General features: G+C 43.4%; 1 protein-coding gene across 5 annotated transcripts in view; it reads left to right on the forward strand.

Annotated features, from left to right (window-relative positions):
* LOC126195017 (anillin-like) overlaps positions 1–14,726 on the forward strand; it is a 171,166-nt gene extending 156,440 nt beyond the window's left edge. For all 5 annotated transcript variants that reach the window (XM_049933446.1, XM_049933448.1, XM_049933447.1 and 2 more), the window contains 3 exons: positions 12,701–12,895; positions 13,024–13,196; positions 13,674–14,726. In XM_049933446.1, coding sequence (XP_049789403.1) covers positions 12,701–12,895; positions 13,024–13,196; positions 13,674–13,776 — 471 coding nt within the window. In that variant the 3' untranslated portion in view covers positions 13,777–14,726. The remainder of the gene's footprint in view (positions 1–12,700; positions 12,896–13,023; positions 13,197–13,673) is intronic.
* The last annotated feature ends 1,498 nt before the right edge of the window (positions 14,727–16,224 follow it).

A 16,224-nucleotide genomic window follows, 5' to 3' on the forward strand; every position in this document is an offset into this window, starting at 1 on the left:
GTATGCCAAGGAGTAGATGCCCATCTCCTTGGGGCATCAGGACTCCCGGCAATGGCCGTCCTGCCAGGTGGCTATTGCTGCGGCTGGGTGGCGCCTGTGGGGAGGGCCCTTGGTCGGAGTAGGTGGCATCAGGGCGGATGACCCGCAATGAAGCGTGGTACATCATCTCTCGCTGGTGGGCCTCCACCAGCAGTCTCTAAGCGATCGAGGTCTAACCTCAACGGGAAGAAATTTGATCAGCGATCGTTTCCCTCCCTAGCTACTCCATGGGAGGAACGTCTTGCTAAAGAAGGCAGTGGAGAATATTCACCCCGGTACCTCGTGTGTACGCGGGTTGATGGCGAATCGTTTATGTCTACCAAGCCCCAGTTTTTTGTGGAGCATTTAGAGGACAAGTTCGGGGAGGTGGAGGGCTTGTCCAAAATGCGCTCTGGGTCGGTTCTCATCAAAACAGCATCCTCTGCCCAGTCACGGAGGTTGCTCACTTGTGACAAGTTGGGTGATGTTTCCGTCACCATCACTCCCCATAAAAGTTTAAACATGGTCCAGGGTATTATATTCCACAGGGATCTTCTTCTGCAGTCCGACGATGAACTACGCGCCAACCTAAAACGACGAGGTGTTCACTTCATCCGGCGCGTCCATCGGGGTCCGAGGGATAACCAGGTAGCCACCGGTGCCTTCATCTTGGCCTTTGAGGGTGATGTCTTACCCGAAAAGGTTAAGGTGATGGTTTACCGTTGTGATGTGAAGCCGTATATCCCTCCTCCGATGCGGTGTTTTAAATGCTGGAAGTTCGGGCACATGTCATCTCAGTGTACTTCCAGCATCACGTGTCGGGATTGTGGACGTCCTTCGCATCCTGATACTCCATGTGCCCCGCCTCCTATCTGTGTTAACTGCGGAGAACACCATTCCCCCTGCTCGCCGGACTGTAGGATCTTCCAGAAAGAACGGAAGATAATGGAATATAAAACCCTGGACCGCCTGACGTACTCTGAGGCTCGGCGGAAATATGAGAGACTCCATCCTGTGCCAATGACGTCAACGTACGCCGCTGCTGCTACGACGGTTCTTCCATCTCCTGTGTCGTCCCATACGGTTGGTTCTGTGATTGGTCAGCATCCAAAACCCCCCTTGCTTGTGGGGGGCACTTCACACCCTGTTGCTCCTGCTCCATCTTCTCCAGGAGCAACACCCTCAAAACCATCGGGGACATCAGCTCCCCCTTCCCAGCCGGAGAATCGTAAGACTTCTTCGGCTACTCTCGCCAGGAAGGGATCCCTTGGAGACCTCCCTTCGCAAGTCCCGACCAGTGGAAAAGCGGACGCCCGCAAGGGCTTGAAACAACCGCCAGTCCCTGGTCGTCGGGCCTCGCGGTCGTCGTCTGTCCCTGGGACTGACCCAGTGAAGCCCATGAAGCCTGACCCACCGAAGGCACAGCGCGACAAGCTGAAAAAGAAGAAAGTCCCCAAGACCAACAATGTTGCGGTGGCACCCATCCCACCGCTTCCTACAAGCTCTGCCTCTGAAGACGAGGTGGAGATTCTGGCGTCCGCTGAGGACCTCGCTTTTGCCGGTCCCTCGGACGCAATGGATGGCATTTGCACGGGTGCTCCATCGGAGGCAGCAGGTGACCCAGCGGCGTAATCTGCCTTCCCAGTCCCGTCACGCCTTTGCCAGCCATGGACAACACCATCCTCCAGTGGAACTGCAGCGGTTTCTTCCACCATCTAGCTGAGCTCCGCCAACTTATCAGCCTTCACCCTTTCTTTTGCATTGCTCTCCAGGAAACTTGGTTTCCAGCAATGCGAACCCCTGCCCTCCGTGGCTATCGGGGTTATTATAAGAACCGAGCAGCTTATGAAAGGGTGTCTGGTGGCGTCTGCATATATGTCCTTCACACTCTGCACAGCGAGTCTGTCCCTCTCCAGACGCCTTTAGAGGCTGTCGCTGTACGCGTGTGGACGCCACAGGCTGTTACCGTCTGCAGTCTTTACATTCCACCGGATGGTGATGTCTCGCAGCAAGTCCTGGCTGCACTGGTCGCCCAATTGCCGCCACCTTTCTTGCTATTGGGCGACTTCAACGCCCATAACCCTCTGTGGGGTGGGTCGGTGGCAACAGGTCGAGGCGCCATCGTTGAGCATTTATTGTCGCAGCTCGATCTCTCGCTGTTAAATGATGGTGCCTTCACACACTTCAGTGTGGCGCATGGCACCTACTCCGCCATTGACCTTTCCATCTGTAGCCATAGCCTCTTACCGTCTGTCCAATGGAGTGTGCATGACGACCTGTGTGGTAGTGACCACTTTCCGATCTTTTTGTCACTACCACAGCGCCACTCTTCTGGCCGCCCTAGCAGATGGGCTATGAATAAGGCTGACTGGGACTTGTTCTCCTCCACTGCCGCTTTTGAGCCTCTCTCTACTGATGACATTGATGCGGTGGTTCAATCGGTCACCACCGGCATTGTTACTGCCGCCGAATCTGCCATTCCCCGTTCTTCTGGGTCCCCTCGGCGGAAGGCTGTGCCTTGGTGGTCGCCTGAGATCGCTGAAGCGATCAAAGATCGCCGGCGGGCGCTCCAGCGTCACAAGCGACATCCCTCCATAGACCACCTTATCGCCTTCAAACGGCTGCGTGCGCGGGCCCACCGCCTCATCCGCCAAGGCAAGAAGGAGTGCTGGGAGCGGTATGTGTCCACCATTGACCTCCATGTCACTCCATCGCAGGTCTGGGCCAAGATTCGACGCGTCTACGGCTATCGGCCACCTGTCAGCGTCCCTGCGCTCTCACTGAATGGAGCAGTTTGTACTGACTCCGACGTCATTGCAAATCGCTTAGCAGAGCATTTTGCTATGAGTTCCGCTTCTGCGAATTACCCCCAGGCCTTCCGCTCCATTAAAGAGCGGATGGAATGTCGGAGCCTTTCGTTTCGCACCAACCACCTACAATCTTACAATGCTCCATTTAGTGAGTGGGAATTTCGCAGTGCCCTAGCTGCTTGCCCTGATACCGCTCCTGGGCCAGATGGCATCCACTGTCAGATGCTGAAACACCTTTCAGTGGACTGCCAGCGGCGCCTTCTCGATCTTTACAACCGTCTTTGGGTGGAGGGGGAGTTTCCGTCGCAATGGCGGGAAGGCGTTGTCATCCCCGTTTTGAAACCTGGAAAGAACCCTCTGGAGGTGGACAGCTACCGTCCCATTAGCCTCACCAACGTTCTTTGCAAGTTGCTTGAACGGATGGTGAGCCGGCGCTTGAATTGGGTACTGGAGTCTCGGGGCCTTCTGGCTCCGTCTCAGGGTGGGTTCCGTAAAGGCCGCTCTGCCACCGACAATCTGGTGAGCCTAGAGTCGGCCATCCGTACTGCCTTTGCCCGCCGTCAGCACCTGGTCGCTGTCTTTTTCGACATGCGGAAGGCGTACGATACGACATGGCGTCATCGCATCCTTTCTACGCTTCATGGATGGGGTCTTCGTGGTCCTCTGCCGATTTTTATCAGCAATTTTCTGTCGTGTCGTACCTTCCGCGTGCAAGTCGCGGCCTCGTATAGTTCCTCCCACGTCCAGGAGAACGGTGTGCCACAGGGTTCTGTTTTAAGTGTCTGTCTGTTTTTAATAGCCATTAACGGGCTTGCTGCGGCCGTGGGAACTTCTGTCTCCGTTTCCCTGTATGCTAACGACTTTTGCCTTTACTACAGCTCTACTGGCATTGCAGCTGTTGAACGTCAGCTACAGGGCGCTATCCGTAAGGCGCAGTCTTGGGCTGTAGCGCATGGGTTTCAGTTTTCGGCAGCCAAGACCCGCGTTATGCATTTCTGCCGGCGCCGAACAGTCCATCCTGATTCGCGGCTTTATCTTGCCGACAAACTGCTTGCTGTGGTGGAGACCCACAGGTTTTTGGGGGTGGTTTTCGATGCCCGGTTGACTTGGCTGCCTCATATCCGGCAGCTCAAACAGGCGTGTTGGCGGCATCTCAATGCTCTGCGATGTTTGAGCCACACCCGCTGGGGCGCCGACCGCTCTACCCTGTTACGGCTCTCCCAGGCGTTAATCCAGTCCCGCCTGGATTATGGGAGCCTGGCTTATGGCTCAGCATCCCCATCTGCGTTACGGGTGCTGGACCCAATTCTCCACAGCGGGATACGCCTTGCCACTGGTGCTTTCCGCACCAGCCCTGTGGACAGCGTCCTAGTGGAGGCAGGTGTCCCTCCACTGCGGTTCTGACGCCAACAATTACTGGCTGCTGATGCTGCCCAAGTTTTTAGCTCGCCCGGGCATCCAAATTACCGTGTCCTGTTCCCGCAGTCAGTCGTCCATCTGCCAGAACGTCGGCCCCGGTCGGGTTGTCCGATCGCCGTACGCGTCAAGGAGCTTCTCTGCGGGCTTGGGCTTGTCCCTGTTACACCTCCATTCCGGGCACCTCTGCGTACACCCCCGTGGTGCGTTCCTCGCCCTTGCCTTCGGCTAGACTTGGCACAGGGCTCGAAGGACTCAGTCCCTCCAGAGGCCTTCCGCCACCGCTTTTCTTCCATCCTGGCCACGTATCAGGGCTCTGGCATTGTTTACACCGACGGCTCGATGGTTGCTGGTCGAGTCGGTTATGCGCTCACTCTAGGGGACCATTCCGAACAACGTTCCTTGCCGGCTGGCTGCAGCGTTTACACTTCTGAGCTGGTCGCCATCTTTCGAGCCCTAGAGTATATCCGCTCCTGCTCAGGTGAGTCCTTCGTTATCTGTAGCGATTCCCTGAGCAGTTTACGAGCTCTCGACCAGTGTTTTCCTCGTTCCCGTCTGGTGATGGCTATCCATGAGTCCCTGCATACTCTTGCGCGTTGCGGCCGCTCCGCGGTCTTCGTGTGGACCCCAGGCCATGTTGGGATCCCCGGCAACGAAAATGTTGACCGGCTGGCGAAAGAGGCGATTAGTGCACCATCTCTGGACGTTGGCCTCCCAGAGTCAGATTTGCGAGCGTTCCTACGCCGCAAAATTCTGGACCTTTGGGACACTGAATGGCGCGCCCTGCCTTCACGCAACAAACTTCGGGCCATCAAGGGGGCTGCCGGTGTGTGGCGCACCTCCTTGCGGGTCTCTCGCAAGGAGTCTGTGTCCTCTGCCGGCTGCGCATTGGGCACACTCGGCTTACGCACGGCCACTTATTGCGCCGTGAGGACGCGCCTCTATGTCGCTGCGGCTCCGTTTTATCAGTGGTTCATGTTTTATTGGAGTGCCCGTTTTTAGCTGCGCTCAGGCAGTCGTTCGCACTGCCTGACTCGCTCCCTGCCCTTTTAACAGATGACTCGGCTATGGCTGACTTAGTTTTACGTTTTATTCGGGCAGGGGGTTTTTATTCTTTAATCTGAGTGTTTCTGTTTTTCTCTTATTGTTTTGTGTTGATTCTGGCCTTTGGCCTCCGGTTTTAAACTGATTTTTTAATGTGTTTCAAGTGGTTGGCTTTTCCTTTTTTTAATTCTCTGGTCGGCCAACCACAGTCACACTGTGTGCTTTTAGTTCGTTTTGTCTGGTCTTTGTCTCAGTTTCTCTTGTTCTGTGTCGTCTGTGCTCTATTCTGTTACTCGTTTTTTATTCTCTGTGGGTGTTTTTTAGTACTTGGACAAAGGGACCGATGACCGTAGCAGTCTGGTCCCTTTAATCCCCCAAACCAACCAACCAACCTATTATGATGTATTTTGTATAGTAAGATAAATAATAATTTTGCTGCACCCAAGGGCCTGAATATGGTGAATTATATCACTGAAACTGGTCACAAATAAATAAAGACTAATGTACAGCTGGAGGTGTTATTATTACATGCTACAAAAGTAAGGGAGGCCATCAGAAGGGTTTCTGGTAAAAGCAGACTGCCATCTATAGCAGCAGTGCTGAGACAGAAGTGTCTCCAGACAGCTCCTGGATACATCATCCAGACAAAGACTGAGCTCTTTACAATGTCTCTCATCCAACAATTCTGAAATGTGTATCTGCACCTTGTTGCCATCAACTCTAATATAGCATGCTACTCGACTTACTAACAGAATCAGAGGATGTCCTCTTATAATTTTTAATCTGATATGGCTGACATGGCAGTTTCTTACCTCATGGATGTGGCAATCCGCAAATCAGAGGAGGACTGAACATACCCAATCATTACCAGAAGAGTTGCTGTAATGAGCTGTGTAGGAAAGAACCTGAGCAAATTGTCAGCTTTCATCTGGTCTGGACGTTAGAGACCAGGCAACTCAGCTGCTTTGAGGGTGGATTTAGGCTGTGTCGGTCCCCTATAGATGACATGACTCTACAGCAAGCAAGTATGCAGCAGACTGCTTTATATAATAATTTCATTGAGATATTTGTTGACATAGACAAGGCATGTGACTCTACTTGGAGGTACAATATATTGGACAGTTCCATGAATATTGTAACCTGTATTCATTCAGTCCTTTCTATCAAAGTGCATTTTTAAAGTACTGAATTGGCAAAGTTCTGTTAGTTTTGGGCAGGAGAATAGTGTCCATCAAAGAAGTGTTTTAAATGTTACTCACTTTTGGTTATCACAAACAGTATAACATCTACAGTAAGGAATCCTTATTTGTGGATGATTTTGCAGTTTGACATGTCAGAGACGTGGGGTTTAAATGTGGAAAGTATTCCAAAACTGAGATTCTCTCATTGAGCAATGGAGATAGTCTGATGGGAATTACAGAAAAACAAACGGATCGTGGGAAAATTGGAGTAGAAGATGTAAATTGGGTTGTAATTAAAATGAAATTACATTGGGTGAGACATGTAGCCGGACAGGTGGCAGGTAGATGGATCAAGAAAGGTCTCTCGTGGATTAAAAATGGTAAGAAAGTGATGTAATTGAAGTTGAGCAGATGAAGACTGTAAGGCATGGAAAAATTTATGGAAGGCTTCTGTCCAGCAATGCCTTTATCAGTCTGGTCGCCTGTGTTTTTTTGCACGACAGGGAGAGTAATATACAAGTACCTATATCGCTCTATCACAATTTCCGAAATAACTGTAAGGGGCAAGTGATGGAGTGACCTGTCAGAAACTGGAAAATTATTAAACACAAGAGATGCTCTTGGGGGCCCATTTGTGGAACTGTCTGCTGGGATCTTAAGATAGACCACCATCTCAGCTTGATGAGTGAGGACACTGCCATAAGGGGGATTGTGCCATACGCCGATGATCTTCTAGTAGTGGTCTCTGCGAACTTAAGAGCTGCTCTAGACAATAAAGCGTGTGGTGTGCTGGAGCAGGTGAGGAAGTGGTGTGAAAGTAACAGACAATGTATGTGCACAAAACCATCTACATTCTGCTTGAAGGTAGATTATCAACAAACAGAAGTCAAACATTTGAGTCAGGGAATACCTCCATAGCTAGAAAAGACCTACATATACTGTGGAGTATGTGTAAGGCTTAGTTACAGTCACATAATAGGAATCCATAATGCTTCCAATAATGCTCATAATAATAAGTACAGAAACTAGTAATTTCATTCTACCACCATCCACCATGAAGACATACTACAGTGCCATACAGTGGTAGTGAGTTCTGGAGCCAGCACTTGAGTGAGTGCACCGACTCTGCCTTGAGTGACATAGAATATTTGTGCATGGCAGGCGGGAGGGTGTTTGGAACTGTTCAGTGGATATACTCAGTATATGTCACAGTTATGTGCAGTGCTCCTTCATAGTGGCTAAAAAAAAAAATTCAAGAATCCTGTACAATACTGGAGCTAGATTTACCAATGAAGTTGAGTTAAAAACCTGCCGAAGGATAGTTACTTGGCAGTCATTGCTACAATACTGATAAGACAACGCTTGACGCTCCTCTCGAACATTCAGGGCAGGTTGAAAATGCGCCATGTAATTCCAATTTGGGACATGGTGTATCTTGTGGCAGGTCACATTTCATATACCATTCATCTTGAATGACTCAAGCTCAGTGAGAGAGGAGATGGAGGAACTTCAGAAATCATTGTTTTCCACAGTGCATCATTTAACACCTTTAGACAGAATATTCTATTAACATCAGCTCTGTACACATTTATAAAAGACCTAAAAAAGGCATATAATCAGCAATTTTAAGAATAAAATCACAGACTCTTCGTAGAATATAAGGAAAGGTGTCACGGTTGGACTTCCCAGGATGCTGGTTGTGCAAAACAAGGTGTAAGAACTCACAGTGAATATGAGTGAAGTGGTCATTGACAGTACTATGCATGTGGAACTCATACCTTCTTTTTCAGATGTCCACATCATTGGGCAACACTTGCACCTAAACACCATTGTTAGTACATCTGGTGCACGTCACAGGTTAGGTAATTATAGATTTGTGTTATAATTTAGTACAGCATGTATAAGACACTTACTGTGCAAAATTCAGTTGCAATTTTACAAAACAACATAATGTTCCATAGTGAGTATTAACAACAGCCATTAAAATGGAACAAAGGCTCAAGATCTTCAGAACATTAGCCACACTTGCAAGATGGCATAGAAATGGTAACATTTATACAATACAATCAAACAACTGTTTAGACTGACAACATCAAGCAATGGAAAGCACAGGTTGGAATATCAACAATATTGTGAAAAGAATAGGTTGCTACTCACAGTAAAGATGATAAATTAAGTTGCAGACAGGGTGTTGCCCAAGAGCTTTCAGCCAAAGCCTTCTTCAGAAAAGAAAATGTGCACACATTCACACAAGCAAGCACACATCATGCACATATGACCACTGTCTCCGTCTGCTGTGGTCAGAGCATAACTGTTGTGTTGAACAAAAGCAGGGTATTGGTGTAGGGAAGAGAAGGGTGCTGTATGGCGGGGTGTGAAGAAACTAGATGACAGCAGGACAAGGCTGCCAGATGCAGTGTTGGGAGGCTGTCGTGGGGGGTTGTTGAGAATGGAGGGGGGGGGGGGGGGAGGCCAGAGAGGAGAGGAGCAGGGAAAGGGAAAAGACTGGTGGCTGCATTGACAAAGAGCAGTGCACAGTGAGGATGAGGGGATGTGAAGTGTAGACTGACATATATTCTAACGTCACAACCCCAGCTGCTGGGATGGGGCTTACATATATCTCTCCTCTCATGCTATCTTCTAAGTGTCCTGAATTTATCTTTAGTTGACAGTTCTTCAGAACTGTATTAGTCTAAATGCTAAGTTGTGTCACTGCGGCTAGTTTGTTACTTCCTGCTTTCCATTTAAAAAATCTAGCACGTTTAAGGTGGGAAGACCAGGGTAGAATTTTTAGCCTAATTTTTTTATTGGCTTAGAGAGTCTATTTTCAAGATTCATTCAAATAAAGTGTCTTATAAATGTTAAAATATGTTAAAACCAGAATGTACTGCGTGAGGATCTGATGGATCAGAGCACTCGAATGCAACCGAGGTAATACTGTAGTAGTTACCAATGTAATAGAGGCCCTGTTAGTTTCATATACTATCACAGAGGACATTAGTATTGATTGAAATACTATTCTCAACAAAATTCCCCTCTGTAACATGATTCATCTATGGCAAACATTTGAAAGCGCATGCTTGCCTCTCTCCCTCCCTCTTTGTTTTATGTCAGTTGGTGTTTTTTCTACTGTAGAACATAGGTCTTTTGGAACATATTGTGATTTCAATTTTTGGTGCACGTTTTTATAACAACTTTTTGCCGAAAAATTTGACTTTGAAGAGTGCTGCCCCCCCCCCCTTTTTTTTTTTTTTTTTTTTTTTTTTTTTTTTTTTTTTTTTTTTTTTTTTTTACCATATGTATTACGTTAGACAATATCATCAGTTTCTAAGCAGTTTTTGAAATTTAGTTCTAGGTTCAAAATAGTGGCGTTCAGAGCTCCCAACTAATGCCCTCGCACTCTGCAAAGGCCTTTCATTGATGTCATGTAGTGTCCTCTGGGTTAAAGTTTTTTTATTTAAAAAATACAATCTTAAGAGTGTACAATAAAGGTCTAAAGTCTCTGAATGTTGGTTCCAGAATTGAGCGTCAGCCTGGTCTAGCCCCTTAAAACAATGAGAATATTCAGCACTGTGATTGTTCATAGAGACAGGAAAAAATCAGTTTTATTTTTTTAGTGATTTTGGTGTTGTTATAATGGCTTAGTTTTCAATAATGAACTTTATTTTTGTTGTATTCCATTGCTTTGGGGTGCAGTCTTTCGTTGAAAATCAACATATACTTATCAATTACATTTTATTTCTTGACATCACACAACTTACTTCGTTCCATTATTAGGGAAAACATGCTGCAGACCTTCTAAATCACCCAATTAAAGAACAGATAACTCTGTATCCAAACAATGTTGAAAGTTTTTTTTTTTTTTTTTTTTTTTTTTTTAAATCACATAGCATCATCTTTCTTTTTGGAGACAATATGCAATCAACATTCTTATATAGTGTGAAATGTGCCACTTGGAGTCCATACTTTAACACAGAAGCCAAACTGCTTTCAGTACAACAGCAGATACTTTTTGCTTGCATCAAAAGTTAATATTCCATTAATTGCAGAAGGGATTTGCATCTCTTCAGAATATCTACACAGCAGATACTTGTCATTCCAGATATACATAACTGGCTCATTGCAATGGATGCTGATTTGCATATACCTGTGGCCATAATAGTTGGCAGCCATACTTCACTGTTACCTTCACCTCTGTCCGAAGTATTCTGCATAATGGTTTGAAACATTCGCTAGTTTCATCATTAAAAATTCCTTTTCCTGCAACAATGAATATATCTTGAAGCTGTTTTAACTTGGATTGGATAAAGTTAACAGATTTATCATATCTCCTGGCACTTTTGTACCAGAAACAATGTAGTACGGAAAGATCTTTAATGCTGCTCATTAATTAAACTACATATAATTAAATAAATAAGACATAAAACGAAATATGGCACTTCAGCTTCACAAGTATGTAAATCAACATGGAACCTGCTTGGTTTGCTTCCATCAGCCAACCAGAACACAGGGAACATGATGTCCACGCAAATGCGTATCTGGCAGTAGAACAGATCACTGACAACCTTTATCATAAAATTTATTCAATTATTTCTACTGTTTTGAAAAATAAAATCTGATGACAATTTGATCTGTAACACAGCCCAAGTGACCTGATAGAAGCGAAACAAGGAGATGCTATATTGATTTACATATTTGCTAAGTGCTATATTTGGGTGTTTCGAAAATATGCAGTTTAATTGATGTACTGCATTAAAGAGCTCTCCAAAACATAGTGTATCCTGTGATTAGGAAATATGACTTCGGCAGATAAAACTGTTACCAGCTGACATCAGATCTAGGCGTCAATTTTTAAACAGGTAATGAATCGTCATTTTAATGTTACATTTTACATGAGTACCTCACCCCAATAGGGGTAAACTGCTACCTTATGATTTACAAGATCTGTGTGCAGGAAAAAGAAAAAGGCCAAATTTCATGGTATTTTGTAAAAACTGCATATTTTACATTACTTCTCATGTTATCATTTGTGTGAAATTTTTTTGTTCGTACTTATTAACACTTTAAAGTCCAGTTGCATAGAAGAATTTTGGGTCCAGAAAACCAGCTGTTTACACCATTATTAAAAATGGTACCATTACATATGTGCTTGATATATCTTAAAATAACATACTAAAAAGTGCTAAGCTTCAGTGTTTGTTTTCATATGTATTTATTTTAGTTGCAAATTTTAAAATATTGTTGACAAAGCAGACCTATCCTTAAGAGTGAGGTGAGCTATTGAGCAGTTTCACAGGTAGTTGTTTCTTGCATGGAAAAGTGTGAAGTATTCTGACATGCAGAGAAGCATATTGAATCAAGGCAATAACAGTTTGTTTCCTTCCTGCTTGTTTTGCTAGTAAATTGTCTCGACTTCTCCAAACAAGCCTTGGAAACCTGTGTTGGATACTGCTTTGTCATGAGAGTCATCGATAAAAAAGACAATATTCAAGCAAATAAAACAGAACTAAATTGCATTTACAGCAACAGTATCAGTGATGAAAAATTGTAGCAGACTGCAGGTTACCCGAATATCAATTTTCTTCAGACTGTCTCCTTTCAAATATTTCTCACTCCAATGCAGAATCATTGAATTCTTCCTATTGAGCTTCCAAAATTTCATTCTCACTCAACAAGTGTGAAATATTTGTAACTGAATTACAGCAAACTGCAAAACGTGACTACTACACTCATGACAACACTAGCACACATTGCCTCCGTCAGTCGTGACAGCAGCTCTTACATATGCTCCTGTTTCTTTCAAAATAATTCTGGAAATCGACAGTAGAAGGTAACGCCTGTCAAGTGACACTTAACAAGACGTCAATACATTTTTCTCAGACAAAATGAGCCCAGTTTTTGAGCAACAGGTGCCTCACATGTTGAAATAAATGTGACCTGAGCTATACTTGGGTGGTCTTTTGAACACAGAGTTGTGGCGCAAGTTATGCTCAAGCTTGGTTGCCAAAGAGTTAAACAACAGTGAGTGAGTGTCTTGTAGCTCTCTCAAGGACTAGAGAAAAACTGCAAGTACCAGTTAAGTGCTGGCAGCCTTGTTGTATTAAGGAATTCCCTTTTCACCGTATAGATTTCAAGAATCTGTTGGAACATCTTTATGGTAATAAATATTTTCCTGCTGTAGCCCTATTGTGTCATCAGCGTAATAACATCTCAACCATTATTATATTGCAGGTTGGACACAAGTCTCCACTTGAGGGAAATGTATTGGTTCAACTGTCGTCAGAGTTAAGTTTGACTGTGACAGAACGTGGGTTTTTAACAATGTTTGAAGATATATCTGGATTTGGGGCATGGCATCGAAGATGGTGTCTTTTGAAGGGTGCAACTCTGTGTTACTGGAAGTATCCTGATGATGAAGGAAAGAAGGTATCATATTGATCCATTATCTTTATCGTAGAATCTGTAAATAAATACTGTGACTCATAACTAAGTAGTATGTCGTGAGTTGGCTAATTTTTGGCAGAATTTCTGTGAACTGTGTATTTATTTTCAAGGAGCCAATTGGTTGGATAGATCTTAAAGCTTGTTCAACAGAAAGTGTTGGACTAGTTTCAAGAGATATTTGTGCACGACCTAACACCTTCCTTTTGGAAACAACACGCCCACCACAGCCCGATGATGTGGAAAGCCTCATACTGGTTCGCTCTAAAAATCGTACTACAATAAGGTAAATTGTTTAAATTAATACAGATTTTCAACCTTTTTCTTTTCTCTTTAAGGTGTAAGGGTGCATTCTCTATTCGGGTAACTAAAGCTTACAAATTATATTTTTATTTTTTAACTGCACCTTTAAAGAAATTTAAATTATCCATTTCTCAATAATTGCCCTCTAACATTGAGCTCCTACTGAAACTCCATTGCGTGATGAACAACACAGTGTTAACTTTCCTAAATCGTGGAAGTGTCTTTTTTTCATCTGATATGTAAATATTCTAACCATGTGATATTTTATCAGACGAGTTATTTTTAGAGAGTAGCACCTTTTTGATAGATTGTGATTTTGTCACCAGAAAAGCCACCATGCAAAGAATTTTCTAAAATACTGAACGATTTATGTAAAGATTCCACTGACTGAAGAAGAATTAAATGACTGGTGGTTGGTTTGATTAGCAGTCTTACCTAATAATATTTTTTGTCGTTTCAGGCACCTCCTGTCAGCAGATACGAAGGAGGATCGACTTCTTTGGTGCTCACAGCTAAACAAAACTCTTTCAATGTTAAGAGCCTGGAATAGTGACAGAAAGTAAATACGTCAGATACTAATACAGAACAAATAATGTGATCAGCATGTAATGTTAGGTGCTGTAATCACATAGTAAGGTAGTGTTTTTATCTAGTCTCAAATTATTATAAACAAATAATGTGGCCACCAAACTTTGAAGCAGCTTTCATCAGTATGTCTCTTGGAGCATCTGGAATACTTGTAACTGTTGTTTCTTTACTTAATGATGGAGTTCAATGAAGCAGCCTGCAGGATAGTCTGTGTAATGGCATCATCTTAAAACTGACTTTTTTTGGTTGGGGGGGAGGTGTATCTTGTGACATGCAATATCATAGTTCACACATGCTCTCTGAAGTGTATGATTTTGCTTAAGAGCAAAGAAACCATTTTAAAACATTCCTATAACACATAATCCCATACATAATAATATGTAAATATTGATCTTTATTTTCAATGTATATACCCTTTTAAGATTAACATATGAGGGGCTGTTAATATTTTGTAATATTTTTATATTCTTGTTACTGTAAATATTAAAAGATTGACTTCCTTTTTCTCTATCTTCAATACATTGTACTCAGCAGCAAATTAACAATGAATGGGATTATGTGTAGCATGTTATCCACATGACTGCATGCAGTGTCTTTGGAAACTGTGCTCATTTGTACTGCTGTCTAATTTTGCTACCCAGAGATAACACACAGTTTGTATTTGAGATTGGTAGTATGTTTGTTCTGAACACTACCTTTCTGTGGGCAGTTTACTTTTTACAGATGATGACGATTATACGTGCTTGACATGACACTTTGCAGTATTTTGTTTAAGAATATCTAATTAATTATCATAGGATTTTTTTTATTTGAGATTACTGCCTTACCATGACATCATAGGGCTTTCAAAACTTTATAGCCAATTATAAAGCAACAGCATACTAATTATTTTTATATCTTTGTTATTATTGTGATACTAATTTATACAGGTACAAAAATATTTTTGATTCATATATGTGTATATCTCATATAAATGCATAATAAACATTATTTGCTTTAGTACATTTTATTACTTGAAAAATGTAACTTTTTTTTTGTTTTTAGAGTTCATCAAACTGTTTACAAACTATACTGCATCTAGTATCTGTTATTAAAGGTTTGCACTTCAGGGGCTACTATTTTTAATCTACCTGTAGAAATAATATCAATCAGTACATTATTGAAAATTATTGCTGAGCTCATCCCTGCAAGACGTGACATCTAAAATCAGACTTCAGCTGGTTAGAAAAATAACACAAAGGCAGGAAACTAAAGAAACAAAATATGTGTTCGCTCTTCCGATGGTGTATTATGAATTACCTCCAAAATGCCCATTAAGAGCTAGTCTGTGGTATTTCACTAAAGTTACACATAAAGCTGCTGCCGTGCTCTATACAACATTGCCTACTAAGTGTTTCTTTGATAGTGGAAGAGCATACAGTACTCCCACATTTTGTTTTAAGAGTAAATGCATTCTCTGTTGCAGTGTGAATGATGATTAGTTTTTGTGAATTTTTACTACCTTTTACTCCTCTACCCTAACAAGACTTGCCAAATTTAGATAACAATAGGTTGCTTACAAAAGAAAAAGATGGTTTACTTTTAAGAGTAAACTATGTATTCAAACTTCCTCCATTTATTTCCACGATACATGACTACAATAATGTTGTGTTAAAGAAAGACTTCTTTGGCCACATCACAAAATGTACACATTTCTACTCAGTTACGATGCAGATAACCAACTTGGTATGTGCCCTAAAGTTATCATCAAAGCCAGGATTTTCACATTTCAGTTTTAGATTACTAGTATCTCTGAGTTACATTGTTCTGGTCTTCAGTCCTGAGACTGGTTTGATGCAGCTCTCCATGCTACCCTATCCTGTGCAAGCTTCTTCATCTCCCAGTACTTACTCCAACCTACGTCCTTCTGAATCTGCCTAGTGTATTCATCTCTTGGTCTTCCTCTACGATTTTCACCCTCCACGCTGCCCGCCAATGCTAAATTTGTGATCCCTTGATACCTCATAACATGCCCTACCAACCGGTCCCTTCTTCTTGTCAAGTTGTGCCACAAACTCCTCCCCAATTCTATTCAATACTTCCTCATTAGTTATGTGATCTATCCTTAATCTTCACCATTCTTCACCACATTTCGAAAGCTTCTATTCTCTTCTTGTCCAAACTATTTATCGCCCATGTTACACTTCCATACATGGCTACACGCCATAAAAATACTTTCAGAAATGACTTCCTGACTCTTAAATCTATACTCGATGTTAACAAATTTCTCTTCTTCAGAAACGCTTTCATTGCCATTGCCAGTCTACATTTTATATCCTCTCTACTTCGACCATCATCAGTTATTTTGCTCCCCAAATAGAAAACATCCTTTACTACTTTAAGTGTCTCATTTCCTAATCTAATTCCCTCAGCATCACCCGACT

Source organism: Schistocerca nitens, chromosome 7, assembly GCF_023898315.1.
Source record: "Schistocerca nitens isolate TAMUIC-IGC-003100 chromosome 7, iqSchNite1.1, whole genome shotgun sequence".
Lineage (NCBI taxonomy): Eukaryota > Metazoa > Arthropoda > Insecta > Orthoptera > Acrididae > Schistocerca > Schistocerca nitens.